The sequence below is a fragment of the Telopea speciosissima genome, chromosome 8, assembly GCF_018873765.1.
Source record: "Telopea speciosissima isolate NSW1024214 ecotype Mountain lineage chromosome 8, Tspe_v1, whole genome shotgun sequence".
In the NCBI taxonomy this organism is placed as follows: Eukaryota; Viridiplantae; Streptophyta; class Magnoliopsida; order Proteales; family Proteaceae; genus Telopea; species Telopea speciosissima.
In genome coordinates, this window is record NC_057923.1 from 43,428,290 (window position 1) to 43,448,019 (window position 19,730).

At 40.0% G+C, this 19,730-nt stretch overlaps 1 protein-coding gene across 3 annotated transcripts in view; it reads left to right on the forward strand.

Annotated features, from left to right (window-relative positions):
• Nucleotides 1-3,833: 3,833 nt before the first annotated feature.
• The window catches only part of LOC122671768, a 61,727-nt gene continuing 45,830 nt past the window's right edge, over nt 3,834-19,730 (forward strand). For 2 of the 3 annotated variants that reach the window (XM_043869195.1, XM_043869196.1), the window contains exons 1-4: nt 3,834-4,148; nt 4,227-4,294; nt 13,743-13,804; nt 13,900-14,049. In XM_043869195.1, the coding sequence (XP_043725130.1) occupies nt 3,943-4,148; nt 4,227-4,294; nt 13,743-13,804; nt 13,900-14,049 (486 nt within the window). In that variant the 5' untranslated portion in view covers nt 3,834-3,942. The remainder of the gene's footprint in view (nt 4,149-4,226; nt 4,295-13,742; nt 13,805-13,899; nt 14,050-19,730) is intronic. The other variant, XM_043869197.1, reaches the window with a different exon arrangement.

The window sequence follows — 19,730 nt, forward strand, 5'->3', positions numbered from 1 at the left end:
GGAATGAAGTAGAATCAGGTAAATATGGGAAGTTGGAATAATGGGGATTTTAGTTAAACAATGAGAGGAGGTTATCTTCAACCTCTCGATCGTGAACAGAGGCAGAAAAATCAACACAATGTCAATAGCAATAACTCCCACCAATTTGAGGGAATATGAAAATATATAAAAATTAGATTATATTACCTCTTTTCCCTCCGTTTATAGTTTTTCACTTAAAACTAAGATGATACTTCTAATCTTCAATTCTTAATGAGGAAGGCCTGCCACTTCCATTTCCTTCAACATTAATAAAAGTCCACCAATAACCTGTATATATATTTGGAAATATATAAATGAAGCAAATTTCTAGTGCATGATAACACTCCAAAGATTAGGTGGACAACCATGGCATTACCATCGTTCGCTGACTGAGACGGGGCAAACAGAACTGTTCATTCAAGGGAGGAACTGGGATTTTCAGAGAGATTATGAATCAAATTGGCAAAAACGAGTTCAGAATGAAACTGAAGTAATTTAAAACAGAAAAGATTAGATCACATAATCTGTCAAATATATTTGGGCCATTATTATTTAATTCCAATTAAGCAAATGCAGATTTGGACCATTATTATTTAATTCCATAAAAATTATAGATGCACTCACTAATGCATACACTACGTTCTGTAGTTTTAGCTCTTGACCAGTACTGAGATTGATGTTAGAAGAACCTAAAATCTATATCTATTTTAGTTCCAGCATCAGTGTTTTTGAGTTTTAGATTATACAGGCCATTCTAGCAACAGGGCCAACTAATGAGGATGAACGAGATTATTTCATTTTTTTAGGTAAAAAGAATGAACGAGATAACAGAACAAAAAAAGAGAAGCAAACATAAAGTATGAAGACGCAGAAAGCGCAAAACAATACCATAAAGTAGGATAATTGAGGTCATTGCTTAAAAATACACATACACATACACACATACTCAGTCACACTTACTTGGAAAACAAGCATAGTACAAATCACAAAGCAAGGTCAACTACCCGAGGAAAAATCTTTTAACAAGTTGCAGAATGACGAGCGAGAGAGAGCGAGAGAGAGAGAGAGAGAGAGAGAGAGAGAGAGAGAGAGAGAGAGAGAGAGAGAGAGAGAGAGAGAGATTACCTTCACCGATTGAGAGTGAAAGAGAGCCGAGAACCGTCGTCAATGGAGGTCGCAAGATGTGGAGGTCGCAAGAAGGAGGCCGCTCTTGTCTGTCAATGAAGAGATGTGTTTAGGGTTATTTTTCTGTTTTGATGGTAAATACCATCGAATGCCCCTCGTAACTTAAGTAGAACGCGTTTCACCGAAAATTCGTAGAATCGATTCTCCAATATGAGAAACACCATTTTGGTGTTTCTCAAAACCTTGCCAGAATCCATTTTATCACCTGGTTTGTTTCAAAAAATCACAAAAATGGACCGAACAACCCATACATAAACTGTTTCAATTCTGCCCTCAGAATGAGGAAAAACACCAGAATCCATTTTTTAGAAGGTTACCATACATACCCTAAGCGGCTACAACTCATCAATTATTTACAAACTTTAAAGCTCATCAAATGGGTCTTTTTTTTTTTTATTATTAATTGTAAATTCTCTTTTCTTCCAAGGGGAGCAAATGGTGTAGTTCAGGGATCCGGCTCCTCTCTAGCGTACTTGTGCACGGCAAGACGTGCAGTGCACATCATGCGGCTGGGGAGCTCCAATCCACACGGCAGCACACATCCCTGTGCACTGGAGTGTGGATCGAGACCTCACGATGTGCGCGGCACGGTGAGAGGAGCTCAATCCGTAGTTTATTCTCTTGCCAGAAAAGCCATGTCATTAGTGCATATGATAGTTTGACCTAAGTCCACTCATTGACTTCATTATTTGTGTGAAAGTGAAATCTTGACTACTACACAATCTTATCATCAACAGATTTCTGATTTACCAAAAAAAAAGACAAGAAATTGTTCCGTATATGTAATTATGTATAATTCTATAGTATACAAATTATACACAATTATATTACACATATGGTAAAAAAAAACAAGGTCAGTCCATCCTACCTAACCCTATAATGGCAAAAATAGGAACTACCAGGGTCAATTAGGGTCAACCCGCCCCACTCCAAACCAATCAAGATCAATCAAGACCGGGTTGGGCTGCCCTAGGCTAAGTTACAGTAAAAAGTAAAAACCCTAGGTCGGCCCGGTTGCACTGGCTGCTCTTATCAAAGGTGTATTATCTTGGGAAAATTACGTGATTAGCCACTTTTGAGTTTCTCTTTACAAAACTATCCATTGCTTCTTTTACTCAACAAAATTGTTCAACATTGGGTTTAGGTTTACAAAATTAGCCACTACAGTATCTCTCCTTCCCTTACCTATTTTGTTTGACATTTTTACCCCTGGCCTTACCCTTACTTTCTTGCCTCTCCCTCCGCTATAACCCCATCTCGTATTCTCTCATCCCCTACATGACCCATCACCCGCCTTCCTTCGAGCACCAACACCTGAACCTCCATCTCTACCTCCACTTGCAAACCCACCTCTCGTCAGTGCCTGAACTTCCACAGATGCTCCTGCACCCCTTTGTTCCCCCTGTGGAATTAACCCCCAATCCCACCACCACCGCAAAAGTGGAGAAAAGGTTCCTCGTGGCTCCTCTCTGTTTCTTTCCACATTCCTCCTCCCTTTATCTAGACCAACTCGCATATTAAAGCGGAGGCGTTTTCGATGATTTAAAAGGAGAGAAAAGGGAAGAGTTTGCCTTCAATTGTCTTTCCACGGAACTATTCCATTCAAAACAGGAGCACCAACTCCAACAAAAATCTCAAGCACTCTGTTACAACATTGAATTGCCCAGGATTTTAATTTTCCAATCCACCTTTGATCTCAATATCCCTAAAAAATTATGAAATTCATGGCAATCAAAAGGAATCTTGATATTCTTATAGAAAATACAGTTGATAAATGTAATCAAGTGCCTACTTTCGGCTTGCTCTGAAAGTCCTCAGGAAAAAAATTAGATAAAAGAAATACTGAATTAGAAACAACGAACAACTTAGAACAAGAATTTCTGCTTTGAATGCCTAAAATCATCAGGAACCGTCCCTACATCAATGTCCATGGATCCATCTATAACTGAATAGAATGTTTCGTTTGGAAACTTGAGGCCTACTTAGGTAAGCAGTGGATCTGAAAAAATCGAGCTGGAATAGGCTTTGGCTTCATCGGCACTGACTTCAATCTCGACAGTGCAACCGCATGTACAGGTTATGACGACGTCCTTAGGAAAAATTCATGGTGGAGATCAGAGATCCGACAATCATGTTGTTGGCGAGGCGAGCTTTGCAAGGTCCCTGAATAAATCAATGGCTCCATCATCTTCTTCCTCGCACCCACTCCCTTCGCTCTCTCTCTCTCTCTCTTAACTCTCCCTCTCACCCCTACATTGTGGGAACCTTCCTTTACCACGGTAGTTTGGATACGATAGCTAAAGGGTTGGCTTCCTGCCCGGCAAGAAGTTGCAGGGAGCTATTACGGGCAGGGAAGCCGATGAATCGCTAGGTATGGGAGAAGGGAAGGTGGGGGTATAAGCGTAAAAAAAAGTCCTTAGTTGAGGGAGAGAGACTGAAGTGGCTAATTTTGTAAACCTAAACTCAATGTTGAACAATTTTGTTAAGTACAAGATACACTAGATAGTTTTGTTAAAAAAAACTCAAAAGTGACTAATCATGTAATTTTCCCTAGTATCTTTGTAGCAGATTAAAATTTGGCGCGAATTTCAAGTTAGATGGCGCGAATTGAGGAGTTAGGGGCCTCAGGGATAAGGACTCCATTTTATACTTGAAAGGCCGAGAGGGGCTTCTTCTAAACCGTTGAGAACAATCTACTGGTCTCTTCGTCTTCTAAATTTTTTGTTTGACGAAGAAATGGCAGACAGTGCTGATCAGGTCGAAGAAATCTTAACCAATCTCTCTTCGGATGCCGGAGCAGTCAAATCCTTCGCGTACTCAAACCTTTTACACCTTCAACAACTTTCCACTACAGATTCTTCTCAGATTCGATTCCTCAGTGAAAGATCCCACCGTCTCCTTACTCTGATCCTCTCTGATATTTCCGTGGACGACGAAGAAATGTAGGTTACCATGAAATTCTTTGCTTTTTTGATCCCTCATCTTTTATTATAGCTAATCTTTGTTTGTTTAACTTCCAGAGCTGCTGGAGCTTTGAAGTGTTTAGGATTCATTATTTACCATCCTTCCCTTGTTGCTTCCATTCAAGGTAAATTTTGTCACTGGTGTTCTCTCTTTCTTATGTGATTTTGTCTGTTTGTTTGATACTCTTATACACACATTCAGTAATCTGATCCCTAAGTTATTCATTTGGGCTGAGATTGGACAGTGGATCAGCATGGGATGAGGGAAAATTTTTGGTAAAGGAGAAAAATAATAGTATACAGAGACAAAGATACCCCAACCCGACATCTAAAACTTTTTGCCTTAAAAAAAGAAGAAGAAAAGAAAGAAGTTTTGACTCAGTTTCGCTGCGTAGTTGCAGCTAAACTCAACCTTGTATCATGCCAATTCCTTGTCAATGCCAACATCAATATCTTGTATATGAGTATTATCTTCTGGACTGTAAGTATTGTACACTAGTTTTAGAGTTGCAGCATATGCGCAAATGCCCTATATTATCTAGAAGGTTTATTGATTGGGTTGGAAACTTCTAAAGAGTAATAATCATTCTGTGGAAAATTTAAGAGGTTTCATAGGCATCAACAACACATTTCCAAGATGTCATCCATTCATTAGATTGAAATAAAGGGAGAGCTTCTAATTGAGCACGTCAGTTGTATCATCTGCGAGTAGTGTTAGTGTCATTTTTCTAAGTTTATCTGCCATGTTCGTAAAACGTCCAGCAGTCCAGGCTGTGACTTAAGAGCAGAAGCTTATCTGGAAGGGTTTTGAGCATGAAAGTTGTACTATCTAAGGCTTGGGTAAACTCGAAGGATGTGCTGTTATGGCCCTTCTGTTAAATTGTCACTCATTTTACCTCTTAAGATTTGCATTATCTTGAAGAAGTTTAGATTTCCGTGATTAAGCACGTGCTATATGTGTGATCAATGAGTTCAATTGCCAAGTCGTTCAAATATCCGCTTTTCTATGCTTACCTCAACGAATTTGTAAATCTACTAAGCCTCTAAACTAGGTTACCTTAATTTCCCTTTTAGAAGGCTTTTTCATAACTAGGGAAATTCTCACTGTATCCTCACCTATATTGGCTAACATGTTTTACAATCAACCTTCTGTTTGTAAGTGAGACATAAGTTCCAAAATTGTCTTGCTTCAATCACAATCATGCGGTCATTTAATAATCAACACCATGATGCGGTTTCCCTTATGGCACGTATTTCTCGGGTTATTAGATCCAACGCCATGTCTAGCGACCCGGACCATTTTGTATATGCCCGGTTAGGTTTCGCCTTACAAAGAGGCTTGGCGGCTGCGTTTGTTGCTTGCATGTCTGGTAATGCCTTCATATAAACAGGGGGAGCTACCCTGTTTGTTTTGTTATAGTTAGCTCCTTTTTGTATCCTACTTACATTTAATAAATTCATCATATTGGTTTTAGGATAATCCGGTATTCTGAATAATGACCAGAACCTATTTTTCTATAGACCATACATGAGGATTTAATCTTTCATGGCTAGGTTCTTGTTTTTATGTGGGTCTGACTGAAATGGATTAGGACTAGGGGTGCAAGTTTGGCCCTGTCGGCCCGAACCCGCCCTGGCCCGCCCTGAGCCCGAACAGGGCCTGGGCTAAGGATTTCTGGCCCTGAGGGCGGGTTAGGGTCAGAAATTCCTGGCCCTGAGTCAGGGTCGGGTCGGGTCAGGGTTGAGCCCTCGGGTAAACCCAACCCTGATTTTGGCCCTGATTTTAACCCTGATTTTGGCCCTGATTGTGACCCTGTTCCTGACCCTGATTTTGACCCTAATTTTGGCCTGTAATCATAAATAACATTATGCTTTAAAATTTTTAAGAAAAAAAAGAAAAAGAAAAGAACAAATAAAGAAATAAATCAATACACAAACTCACTGATTCTTTGAATTTATTTTTGTGAAAAACTCAGTGAGTCACAACTCACTAAACTAAAAATGTGAAATAAACACAACTCTCTTAGCCCCAAAAAAAAAAAAAAAAAAAAACACAACTCAACTCACATCTCACATGAAAAAATGAGAAAATAGAGGCCGTTAGATGACTCAAAGTCTCAAATCCCTAATCCTAAATCCCACACTTAGAAAATAGGAACGGAGGAACTACGAACCCTAGCCCATTTCCCTTCTTCTCAACCCACGGTGAAGCTCCCGCTCGGCCACTCTCGTTTCCTTTCTTCTCAACCCACGGTGAAGCACCCGCTCGGCCGCTCTCATTTCCCTTCTTCTCAACCCACGGTGAAGCTCCCGCTGTCCTTCATGTTGCTTTTCACTTTCTGATTCAATCATTTCTGCTTTAAATTTTATTTGTTTGTTCAAAGTAGAACTTCTGCTGCGGATTTGTATAACTTTGTAAGGTTTTTTGTTGTTTGATTGGTTCGTGGAGCTTTTGGGAGGCTCTTGTATTTCTATTTAATAAGTTTAGCATCTAGTTGAGGGTTTGTGGTTGAATGTTGGCTTCAAGATGTTGAATGACTTTTGAAGATGTATCCCCTTCCCGTGCATTCTCTTTTGATGGATGAAAAGAATGATATTTTTTTTCAGTGGGGTTGGGGGCTTGTGAAGACCAAGGGAGTACTCTTTCCCATTTGAAGAAGAATTGTTTTGAGTCAAGTTTGACATCTTTTGTTTGCAATCTACCTTGTAATATGGTTTTATTGTTGGAGATATTACCTTTATGGAACTTTGTTAATATGTGAAAACTAGATCACAAAGAGCAGCTTACTACATTGTTTTTTACTTTTGTTTTATTAACTGTGGACAAGAAAATTTGATACTAGTTAGATTTGTGGTGAATGCTTTGATTATTTTAGAATTATGGTTATTAGTTTATTAACTGTGGACAGGAAAGCATTTGGTTGAGATATCCAGCTTGTGGGAGCACTTTAGTGATGCATTAGAGGTCTGAGAATGTTTTGGAATTGGACTTTTTAGCATAAGTTCATCTCTGTCTTCCCTGTCTTTTAGTTCATAATTTCCAGGTGCTGTGCTTGTGGCATAAGTTTTTCCCTGTCTTTTAGTTCACACTTCATAATTTTAGAGTATTGTGCTTCTCCACAAGACTGAATAATTTTTTCTAAACTGATGGAAACTCCTTGTTCTCCTTTCTGTTTGTTTATCAAGTTTTTTTTGGTAATAATAATTGAATCAGGTTACAGTCTTAATCTATAGACATAGGTTTTTTTTGGTAATAATAATTGAATCAGGTTACAGTCTTAATCTATAGACAGGGTCAGGGTCGGGTCAGGGTCAGGGCCAGCCCGGCCCTGGATGGCGAAACAGGGTCAGGGCCAATCAGGGCCAACCCGGCCCGACCCTGTCCAATCAGGGCCAATCAGGGCGGGCTTGGGTTGGGCTTGGCCCTGTCAGGGTCAGGGTTAGGGTCAGGGTTTTAAGACCCTGAGTCAGGGTTAGGGCGGGTATGGGCCTAGATAAGGGGACTCAGGGTTGGGCTGGGGTTTCAAAAAGCCCGACCCAACCCGACCCTGTTGCAGCCCTAATTAGGACAGGTGTAGCATATTTTCGCTAATGCTTCCTATAAAATTGAATCTATAACATGGTATTCTTTTGAGTTATTCATGATAAAAATGTTGTTAATTTCAATATTCAAGGATCTAGAATTGGTCATAGCCTATGGTTTAACCCTTTTCATTTGTTTATTTTATCCACTCTTTCTTTATTTCCCCCCTTAAATTTACTTTGATTTTGCATAGCAGATGATGAAAATCGACTATTTTGAAACTACAATTTCATACGTTTCTTGTTGAGGACACTAATAGTTTATTTTTGAAAACCTTCATAAGACTGTTTATTACAACAACAGCAACAACTCAGCCTTATCCCAACTAAATGGGGTCGGCTACATGGATCGTTTCAAAACAACATAGGGAAAAACTGAGGTTCTCACAAAGAAAAGGAAAATAAGAGTAATGCAGAATAAAAAAGAAGAAAAGAGATTAAAAGGTGAGAAATGGAAAATGAAAAAACAAAAAAGAAAAAAAAGAAAAAAAGTAAGAGGAAAGAGGATAGCCCATAACATCAGGAAAAATCCCAGCTACAAGGTGTCGACAAAGTGGATCCTTGCCCTCCAATAGGCTCTATCTAAGGTCATACTTGGCATAAGACCCAGACTATGCATGTCATTCTTCACAACCTCGCTTATGGTCATTTTAGGCTTGCCCCTAGCTGATGTAGATTTATCACCAAAACTGGGCTTCTTTTATTAGGAATAAGTCTAGGGTTGGGTTACATACATGTTGGGCCTTTGTTCCCAAGGGTTTTCTATGTATTAGGCCACCTTAGTGGGCCTGAAATAGGGATATATAGGTTGCATACGGGATTAGCTCTCATACTTAGTTTTATTTCCATACTTAGCTTTTTATTTGGTGTTTTAAATTGAACCGGTTCAACCAATGGTTCAATTTAAGCGATTTTATTAGTTTTTCTTTTAGTTTTTTAGTTGGGTTTGATTAGGACTCTATTTTGGGTCTATTTCAGTTTCCTAGTCAGTTTAAGTTAGCTAATAGGTTAAGGATTGGGTTAGGCCTTTCCTTTTTAGAGTAGAAGTCTATTTTTGAGTCTTTTATATAAGGTTGTAAGGGGGCAAAGCCTTGAACACGAATTTGATTAATAAAAAAGCTTTTGTTTGCTGCCATAGCTGCTGCTCTGCTCTGTTGAGTGTTGCCTTGTGAGTAATATCAAGGTTGCCTTGTGAGTTATATCAAGGTGAGGGATTGGTGGACTCCGATCGATTCCTTGCATCTTGTAGATTGGGAGGTCCTTTTTCTAGTTCTTCAAAGCTGCTGCCATTGAAGACCTGCAACAAGTAAGAAATTCTGCAACTATTCTTCTTCCTTCTAGAAGGTCACATACAAGGTGATTTTTGAGATCTATCAAACCAGCCATCCGATTGAACTCAGATTTTCACCATACCTCTATTAACCCTAATTTGGGAAGTGATTCAAATCTGACCTAATTCTTGTGGCCTGATTTGAATATATTCTCATATTTTCCATTCTGCCCCTACCTCCATTAAAGTACAGTTTCAGACCTTCAACCATACTCGAATCTGATTTCATGCTCAGAATAAGTAGTTGATTTCATGACATGTTAATTCTGAAATTAGTAACCTAATCATATCTCGAAACCCTAGATTTCCAACTTCATCCAAATCAATCCAAACCTATATCAATAGACTCATAAAAACCTGCACATCATTACCAAATAAAACCCTAGCTTGAAACCCTAACCCTAACCCTAATTTTGCCCTAATTAGCCTAAGCTGTCCCAATCGGTTAGCCTTGTTAAGTGATCCTATTACCCTAGCTCCTAGTGGGACTATTCCTACCTAGGACTACATTACTAGCTCTTTTAGCTCCTTCAATCGGAATCTGATCACTCCCCTTACTGGGGCGTCCCAAGACCTTCGTTGCACATGGCCAAACCACCTTAGACAACATGCCCCTAGCTTTATTATCCTTCTTAGTTTTGACTATACATGTCATTCTTCACAACCTCATAAAATGTTGAACATTTAGAGGTTTAATATGTTGGACAGGTATGGCAACCCAAGAGGGGGGGTTGAAATGAGTGTTGGTAAACGTTGACGGCTTTTCAATTCTCTCTCAAGGAAGGTAGAGGGGATAGAAAATATAAGACACACACTCAAGGGAAGAAAGGGATTTAGAGTGTTTTGGTCCTCTTGACCTACATCCACTACCAAGAGCTCCTCCTGTAATACCCTGATTTTGGACTAGGGGTAATTTGGTCTTTTTACCTAATGCAAGATTAGGGCAAGCCGAAGTGTAGGAACTTGGACTAGCTGAAGGTACACACATGCATGCATGGTAAGTAGTGTGCCCTAGTGTAACACTCTCATTTTGAGTTTATTTCTTACCTAAGTGTAGAATTAGGGTTTTATTTATAACAGATATAATTTAATTTGGAAAATAATTCATAGTTAGTAACCTAGCCTAGTGCTTAGACATTTAATTCAATTTGTTAGAGGTCTAAGGTTCTATTCTTTAGAGGAGCAATTAAATATTTTATTTTTTTCATAATTTTATAGAGCTTAGAATGGGCTTCCACGATTTTAACTTGGGAGGTCTTAGATTTTAACTAGGGAAGAATTATGGATTGATAAGGAAAGGTGAGGTGGCAATCTCCAATTGGCTAGAAACCCAAACTTGGAGAAAGAAAGTCTTCATAAAATAAAATCTAAACAAAAAAGGAATTTTAGCTAAAATTAAATTACCTAATCTAAAATTTTAATTTAAAAATCTTAAGTCAAGATTTCTTTTAAAATATTTTCATTGGAGGGCAAGCAAATGGATGTAGTTAGAGACAAAATTGGATTCTTCCCACCTTCTTTCTTGTTAGGATTAAATCCCCATAACTAAATCCCAATCCTCATTCATTTTATCATAAATTTGAGAGAGAGAGGGAGAGAGGGAGAGAGGAAAATTCGTGGACTATAGAGAGGAAGAGAAGAAGAAGAAGAGAGAAGAAGAAGAAGGAAGGAGAAGAAGGAAATTCGGACTGTGTAGAACCATCAACTTACCATCCAATTTTGACCCTTTTTGGAGCCGAATTGAAAAAATTCTATTTCACAATAAAACGTAGCCTTATCTCTTATCTTCACAACCCAACTTGAATCAGCCTAAACGGAGTTCTGAGTAGAGAGATATCGCTGACTTACTGAAGGTAGGTCATTCTGTCAAAAATCTGTGTTTCTCAAATCCGAGTTTAAGCAATACAGTGATGTTGATTTCATCATTACCTTAATCATCGGACTCCATTAAAGTGATTCTGAATTAGGAAGAGATATATCAACGTCATTGAAGCATTGATTTGAGGTCACTTCTAGAAACCCTAGTCGCTTCACACAAGGTGAGTTGATCTTCAACCATTATACTTGATATTTTCCTTACATATGAAATCTGTTTTGAAACATTGTTTTAAATCTGGAATTTAGTTTTAGATTGAGATTTATCATGCCAAAAACATATTTCATTCATGCTTTTTACTCAAATAAATTGTTCACACATGATTGCTTGCAAGGAATGGTGATTTCCTTATGATTTAATTCACATATGTGTGAGCAGAATTTTAATAATGTCATGTTTATAGACTAATGAATCCAATGCTTGATTGTTGATAGTATGAGGAAGGTCTATGAATGATTCTTCATGATTATAACCTAATGCATGATATTTTTGGATGATGCATTTAAATCTGATTTTTATTTGATTTACCGCTTTATATTCTATTGGAATTGAAGATGCTTGACGACAACTTTGTGCGAAGATTTTGCCAAATCTTCTTGATTTATGTATTGCATTCTATGCCATGATATGTTGATGAAACTCAATTTATTTGTACGTTCTTTTTTTTTTTACAACTCTTGATTAAACGTTTTAGTGTTTGGAATATAGGGAGTTGCAAACCCTAAGTTCTGGACTTGTTATATAGCTTTATGTATAAGCATGGATGTTCTTTTCTGTTACCTTACCAACATGGGTTAAAGTGTTGGGGTAAGGATAAGTCGGCGGGTTTTTGAGCTACGGGCTTACCCTTATTGGAGCTATATGGACTACTAGAAAGAGGGAGATAATAAAAAACTTTCCAGGAGGGCTGGGGTAAGTTTGGTCATTAGTTTCTCCATTAGTTTCTTGATGTTGAGAGGGGACAGTGGTGTTGTAGTTGATCATAGCTGGAGTTCATACGCCGCTAAACCGCTAGGGTGGTTTTGGGGGTGTTACACCTCCTCACTCTTGGCTTCCCATTATCTCAATTGAACTTCCCTAAAGTCCCAATTAAACCTTTAAAAGTTATTTCCCGGGCTCACAACAAACCCATTTGTTTCCTAGGATCACAACCAAATCTAAGTGTTTCCAAGGTTCGCATCTAACCCAATGTGTTTCTTGGTGGATCAAACCATCTACACACTTCTCAAAAGCATGAGATTGAGTTTTTCAATTCAATTTACTATTGCCTCTAATGTAGGCTGATATACCAAGCAAAGAACACAAGTGACCCTCTTTGTAGGGTGGATTTACAAATCAAAATACACTAGATGCACACAAAGTAGTAGGCTTTTTTTTTTTGGTAATGACAATGTATTAGGCTTTAATACACTAAATTTAGCAAAATCAAAGCCTAGGTTGATGTGTAGCAAAATGGACTTCAAAGTCCCTTTATATAAATCCATTCTAACAGCTTGAAAAGGAGCCGTTTTCTTGCTGTTGAGGCACTCGCGGTTGACCTTGAGCTCCTAGTGGAAAATCCTGGCAAGAGCCATTGCCCTTACGGATTTTTATTTTTGCCAACATATCTCTTAGCGGTTGAAATCAAATTGGTTGTGGTCAACCTCAGCAATCAACCTCACTATTACACGGTCGACCTTGAGCCCTTGAAGCCCGTCCCTTTAACCACTAGAATCTTTTGTCTACGACTGGGGGTTGACCCAAGTGGAGCGGAGCTTTAGATGCATATTGGATGGTCGACCCCAGGTTCTTCCTCTCATGCCTCAATGCCTTAAAATGTTCTAGTTTTAGGCATTTGCTCTGATGGGTGAGTTGACCTTTCTTCCCTTACAAATCCTAAAACATGTTAGATTATATCAACTTGTCCAATTAATATGTCTACCATTCTATGTGAATTGGTTAAGTTTTGGTCAAGTCTCAATTCTGGGAGGGCTTCCACCTCTTGTCCCAATTGGACAGATTTGCCAGTTTAGTTCTTAGGTCCTACGGGAACCTTTACAACTTAGGACTACAATGAATTACATCATGTAAAAATAAATACTAAGTCTAGAAATCTAAGTGACTACTTTTCAAGTCTTGAATTCCATTGAAGCTTGATGAAGAGGCTTGACACTTGAGCTTTATGGCGTTCTCCATAAGTCCTAAATCTTCTATTCACTTGTGTTTGAGATTCTCTGTTGATGCCATAGTTGTCATAGCATGTGGGTGACCCAAGGAGTTGGAGGGGTCCTGGACGCCAGGCAACACCAACAAGGCTACCAAAGCGTCCACGGTGCCCGGACGCATAGGCGTCGCCCTAGGCAATACCTTGACAACTATTGTTGATGCTCCTTGCTCAGTGACCCATTTGGCTTTACGTGGCTTATGGATGCTTGATCTCTTGATGCTTGGGAAGGATCAACTTAAAAGATCTAGTTTTTTGATCACTCAACACACATGTTAGAATCACAAAAACAATTTATGCAATTTTCAATATTCCAACATGATACATGAAGAGGCTTTTGAGTTTGTACCTCTAGATAAGCCAGTTGTTATAGTATACATGTACTGATATATTCAGTTAAAAAATTGATCTATATTTGTTTGAATGATTTGTTTGTGTAAATTTCAACCAATTCAATGTTATTAAGTTCAAGATAATAATGCTGTGGATTTCAAAGTCCAAGATTCAGAATTCTGGATGATCACATTGATTTTTTAAGAGAATAGTTTTCTGAACAGAGACTTCATTTCATGTGTTTTCTAGATGGCGTTGCTAGTTCAGTAGTGGAGTCCTTGGTACGTCTAGTTACAACCACCAAGATGAAGGTAATAGGAGATGAATGTTAGCTGACCACTAAAGTTATTGATCTACCTTGCATCCAGGAGTCTTGAATTATTTCAACTCTTGATTGCACTTGCAGGCTGTTTGTAACTTAGGAGTATGGTGTATATCTATTCAACAGTTCAGCGCATCAATTCTCAATTGCCATTTCCATTCTTTATTGTGGGCAATCATTCATGCCATCGACAATCCTATTGGTTCTTTGTCAACCACATTTGAGGCAATTCAGGTATCGTTTCTTGTTCAATTGTCTCTTTTTCCTAGTTTCTGTGTAGTTTATCAAGAGTTCATACTATTAATTATCGAGTGTTGTTTAACTTGGAGTTTCCCTTAGCTACTGGATCATTGAAGGTTTCTAGGTAGGTAAAGCTTAAGCTATGTGACTGAATATAGAGATTTGATTTCCAATCTAAGCTAATTAAAAGATTTAACTTCCAATCTAAGCTATGTCAATTAGTAGACATAATGGCCCCTTTCCTTGAATGACATATAAAGAGGATTCTAGGGTATTGATCTGGATTAATAGTTCACATACTCAACCAATAGCATTACTTGTGAATGGGGTTGGTGTTAAGAATAGGAGTTTAAGGGTATTCTTGTATATAACCACATGTATTTTATATTTCTTCTGTTATTTGTATAAGGCCAGGGGCCCCTGTGTAATTAGTTATTCTTTTTCAATATAAGGAAGTTTGTCTCTAGTTTGAGATAGAAGAGATTAAACACAACCGTATGTGCTCTTCTCTTTCCCTCTCTTTTCCTTCTTCTCCTTCCTCTCTAAAACTGAACATGGTATCAGAGCGTACTCTTCCTGGAGTTTGAAGGTGTTAGAAGGGTGTTTAGTGGACCAAGAGGTGGTTTCCTCTCTTGGTTGTTGCTGGAGTTTGAGCTCCAACCTGCGGTTCTTCACAGATCTGTTTTCTCTCTCGGTTCTCATCCAAATGGAGAGCAACCAAGTGCTCTAGTTTCGTTTGGAGGTTACCTTTCTTCCCATTGTGTCATCTCAAGCCAGTTGGGAGCATCCAAGGGACAGGAGTGAATCTCGGCCAGGACTGTTCTCGCCTGTTTTCCGCCGACCGAGTGTGGGATTGGCAATAGCTCTTCACTAGAGCTTTGTTTGGGAGCTGTTTTGGACTACCCATTGTCGTTTCTTGGTAAGGAAGACTTTTCTTTTCTACTCCGCTGCTGTTTTGTTTGTGTGAGGCTCTACAAGTTTTTCAAGCTTTGTGGTCTAGGTTACCTCTTTTTTTTCTTTGTTACTTGGGAATCTATTGTTCTTGCTTGAAGTGCTGTTGATTGCTCCTCTCAAGTGTTTGTTTTAAAACCACAATGGGTGAAAAAAACTGTTGAGACATCTGAACTTCCCACTGTTACAGCAGCCTTGCCAATCCCTCTATCATATGAGAATCCAAATGTTCAGCTCCCCATTGTTAAGCTTGATAGTAACAATTACTTGGATTGGTCACGGTCAATGAAGCTTATCCTTCGAAGTAGGGGGAAGTTGGGATATATATCTGGGAGCTTTAAGGCCCCTTCCATTGATGATCCGGGTTACTCTAAATGGGAAACCGAGAACTCCCTTGTGATGACTTGGCTCATTTTTTCAATGAAGCCGGAGATTGGAAGAAGGTTTATGAGCAAGGAGACAGCCAAAGATATTTGGGATAGTGTTGCTCGTATTTTTGATAGAGTGGGGGACTCTACAAAGGTTTATCAACTTCTTCAACAGTTGTTAGCTGCGTCGGGTGACAAAAGTATCTCCGAGTACTATAGCCTTGTTGTGGGACTTTGGGAGGAGTATGATCACTACAGAGATCTCCAGCTGTGTCCTGTTGATGAGCCTAAAGTGCATCGAGTTATTTGAGAAGGAGAGGGTCCTGTTCCTTCTTGGAGGTCTTAACTCGAGTTTGAACCCATACGGGTGCGGATACTTGGCCGACCAAGTCTTCCCTCCCTGGAGGAGGTGTGTGGTTATTTACAGAGTGAGGAGACGCGTAGAAGTGCTATGGAGACCACTCCCACTGTTGAGCGCTCTGCTCTTGTTTCATCCACTCCACAGGACCGTCCTCCCTTCACTAAGGGGGCTGGTAGAGGCCGATTCTCCTGTGACTATTGTGGCAAGTCTGGGCATAAAAAGGAGTTTTGTTGGGATCTTCATGGGAAACCACCCTCTACTGCATCTGGAGGACAGAAAGGACCGAAGAAGAATGGGCCTAAAGCCCATGTTGGGGTTCATGAGTCTGATTCATCCTCCCTCTCCAAAGAAGACATAGCAGCTTTTCGTCGGATTGTAGCACACTTGGATGGATCCTCCTCTACTGCACCCACTACTTCCACTGCTCTACAGGTCTCTACTTCATCTGCCACTACACCCTGGGTAATTGACTCAGGGGCCACGGATCACATGACTGGTAGGTCTCAGCTTTTTAACTCCTACTCAGTTTGTTCTGGAAAAGATAAGGTAAAAATTGCTGATGGTTCCCTTTCTTCCATCTCGGGTAAGGGAGATGTCCAAGTTACTCCACTTATCCCTTTGAAGTCTGTCTTTCATGTTCCCAACTTTGCCACTAATCTTCTTTCCATTAGCCAATTGACTAAATCTTTGAACTGCTTTGTCACATTTTTTCCTACCCATTGTCTTTTTCAGGATTTGGTGACGAAGAGAGTGATTGGCGTGGACGTGAGACCGATGGATTATATGTTACGGACACTTGTGCTTCCCCCTGTGACGATAGCTCAATCTTATGTGTGTGGGCAACATGGCGGACGTACACGGGGAGGACATTTTGCTTTGGCACCGGCGTTTGGGACATCCTTCCTTTTACATATGAGAAAAATGTTGCCACATTTATTTACCTCTTTTCCTGTCAATCATGTTTTTCATTGTGAACCTTGTCTTTTTGCAAAAAGTTGTAAGACAGTTTATCCATCTTCTAGGAATAGATCTATTTCACCTTTTCACATTGTTCATACTGATGTTTGGGGCCCTTCCCCTGTTACTTCTTTACGTGGCTTCCGCTACTTTGTCTCCTTTATTGATGACTTCTCTCGAGTTACTTGGGTTTATCTCTTGAAACAAAAGAGTGATGTCTATGTTGCATTTAAAAACTTTTATGAGTTGGTTTACACTCAGTTTCAAACTCGTATTCAGATTGTCCGTTCTGATAAAGGTGGAGAGTATATGTATGGTGGTTTGGAGTCCTTTTTTTCGACCGTGGCATTATCCACCAGGTGGCTTGTGTTGATACCCCTCAACAAAATGGGGTTCTTGAAAGAAAAAACCGCCACTCTTGGAAGTAGCCCGGTCTCTTTGGTTTACAATGCATGTTCCAAAACCTTTTAGTCCGATGCCTTACTCACTGCAGTCTTTCTTATCAATCATATGCCCTCCAGTGTCTTGAACTTCAAAGTACCTCTTGCGGTCTTACCCTTACTTTCTTCTTCTTTTTCACTTCCCCCACGGGTCTTTGGTTGCATCTGCTATGTCCATCTTAGCAAATCTGCCCACACTAAATTGGATCCTAAGTCCTCGAAGTGCATCTTTCTTGGGTATTCCTCTACCTCTAAAGGCTACACATGTTATCACCCTCCTACCCGTCGGTGGCTTCTCTCCAAAGATGTTTCTTTCTTTGAACATCTCCCGTATTTTCGATCACCTCTTGGGGAGTGTCGTGGTAGTGAGGTTGAAGAGGCTCCTGAGTTTCTATCATTTCCTTCCCCCTCTCTCGTCCCTATTTCCCCATTTCAAATTGACAAGGGAAAGAAAAGGACCGAGGATACGTTGTTGAGGGGAGTCTCCGAGCGCAGAGGTGAACAGAGAGGCGGGGGAGCTACTTGTGTACACAAAGGACAAGAGAAATCCTCCTTCATGGCTCCCTATAGAGAAGACCGCCAAAATCCTCCTTCGTCTCCTCATCCTGAGACAGTATACCTTCCTCTACTCCTACACCCTCAGACTTAGATCTTCCTATTGCTCACCGCAAAGGAACTCGAGCTTGTACTAATCCCATTGCCAAGTTTGTCTCCTATGATTCTGTCTCCCCTACAGGTATTGCTTTCACAGTGGCTATCTCCTCCATCTCTATTCCTAAGAATGTAGTAGAGGCCATGGCTGATCCAAAATGGAGAGAAGCAATGAATACCGAGATGGTGGCCCTTGAGAAGAACCACACTTGGGATCTTGTTGAACTCCCAAAGGGGAGAGTTCCTGTTGGATGCAGATGGGTATTCACAGTCAAGTTCAAGTCTGATGGTACTGTAGAGAGATATAAGGCAAGACTGGTTGCTAAGGGCTATACCCAGGTGTATGGCATTGATTATCAGGAAACCTTTGCTCCAGTGGCCAAGCATAACTCCATTCGGGTACTCCTCTCAATGGCTGCAAACCTTGATTGGCCATTATACCAGCTTGATGTAAAGAATGCTTTCTTACATGGTGACTTAGAAGAAGAAGTCTACATGCACTCTCCCCCTGGGTTCAAGCATCCTAGTGGCAATGGAAAAGTGTGTCGTCTCAGGAAAGCGCTTTATGGCCTTAAACAATCTCCTAAGGCTTGGTTTGAGAGGTTTAGGCAAGCTATTCTACAGAATGGATACATCCAAAGTCAAGCTGATCACACTTTGTTTATACAAAGGAAGGGCAACACTATTACAGCTCTTATTGTATATGTTGATGACATTGTGGTCACGGGGAACAGCGAAACTGAAATCACAAAGCTTAAACTTTACTTGGCTCGGCAGTTTGAGATCAAAGATCTTGGTCCATTGAAGTATTTTCTGGGGATTGAAGTTTCAAGATCCAAGCAAGGGATCAGTGTTTGTCAGAGGAAGTTTGTCCTTGATCTACTTACAGAGACAGGGTACTTAGGGTGTAAACCAACCTTCTCTCCTATTGATCAGAATCACAAACTAGGAGAAGATTGTGGTGAGCCCCTTGTAGATGCTGAAAAATATCAGAGATTAGTAGGCAAGCTAATCTATCTTTCCCTTACCCGACCGGACATAGCCTATGCTGTTGGCGTGGTAAGTCAGTTTATGCATGCACCCAAAATGGGACATCTTGATGCAGTGTATAGGATCCTCAGATACTTAAAGTCATGCCCTGGAAAAGGTCTTCTCTTCTCTAGAAATGGTCACTTGAGGATCGAAGCATACACTGATCTTGATCAGGCTGGATCTATTTCGATCGAAGATCCACTTCGGATATCTTGTACTTTTGTTGGTGGGAATTTGGTTACTTGAGAAGTAAGAAGCAACTTGTGGTGGCTAGGTCAAGTGCTGAGGCAGAATTTAGAGCTATGGCTCACGGAGTGTGTGAAGTCTTGTGGCTGAAGAGACTTGTTCAGGAATTGGGATTTGAGACTGTCAAACCTATGAGTTTATATTGTGACAACAAGGCAGCCATAAGTATTGCCCACAACCCAGTGCAACATGATAGGACCAAGCATGTTGAGGTTGATAGACATTTTATCAAGGAAAAGATTGAGTCAAAGACCATCTGTACCCCTTTTGTGAAGACGAATGAACAAGTGGCCGACATCTTCACCAAAGGACTTAGCACTCATCACTTTGACTGTTTATTGAACAAGCTGGGTATGTATGACATATACCACCCAGCTTGAGGGGGAGTGTTAAGAATAGGAGTTTAAGGGTATTCTTGTATATAACCACATGTATTTTATATTTCTTCTGTTATTTGTATAAGGCCAGGGGCCCCTGTGTAATTAGTTATTCTTTTTCAATATAAGGAAGTTTGTCTCTAGTTTGAGATAGAAGAGATTAAACACAACCGTATGTGCTCTTCTCTTTCCCTCTCTTTTCCTTCTTCTCCTTCCTCTCTAAAACTGAACAGTTGGGCCCCTGCTTGTGCTTCCTCCTGTTATATTTCCTATGCCCAATCTTTGGCTATGT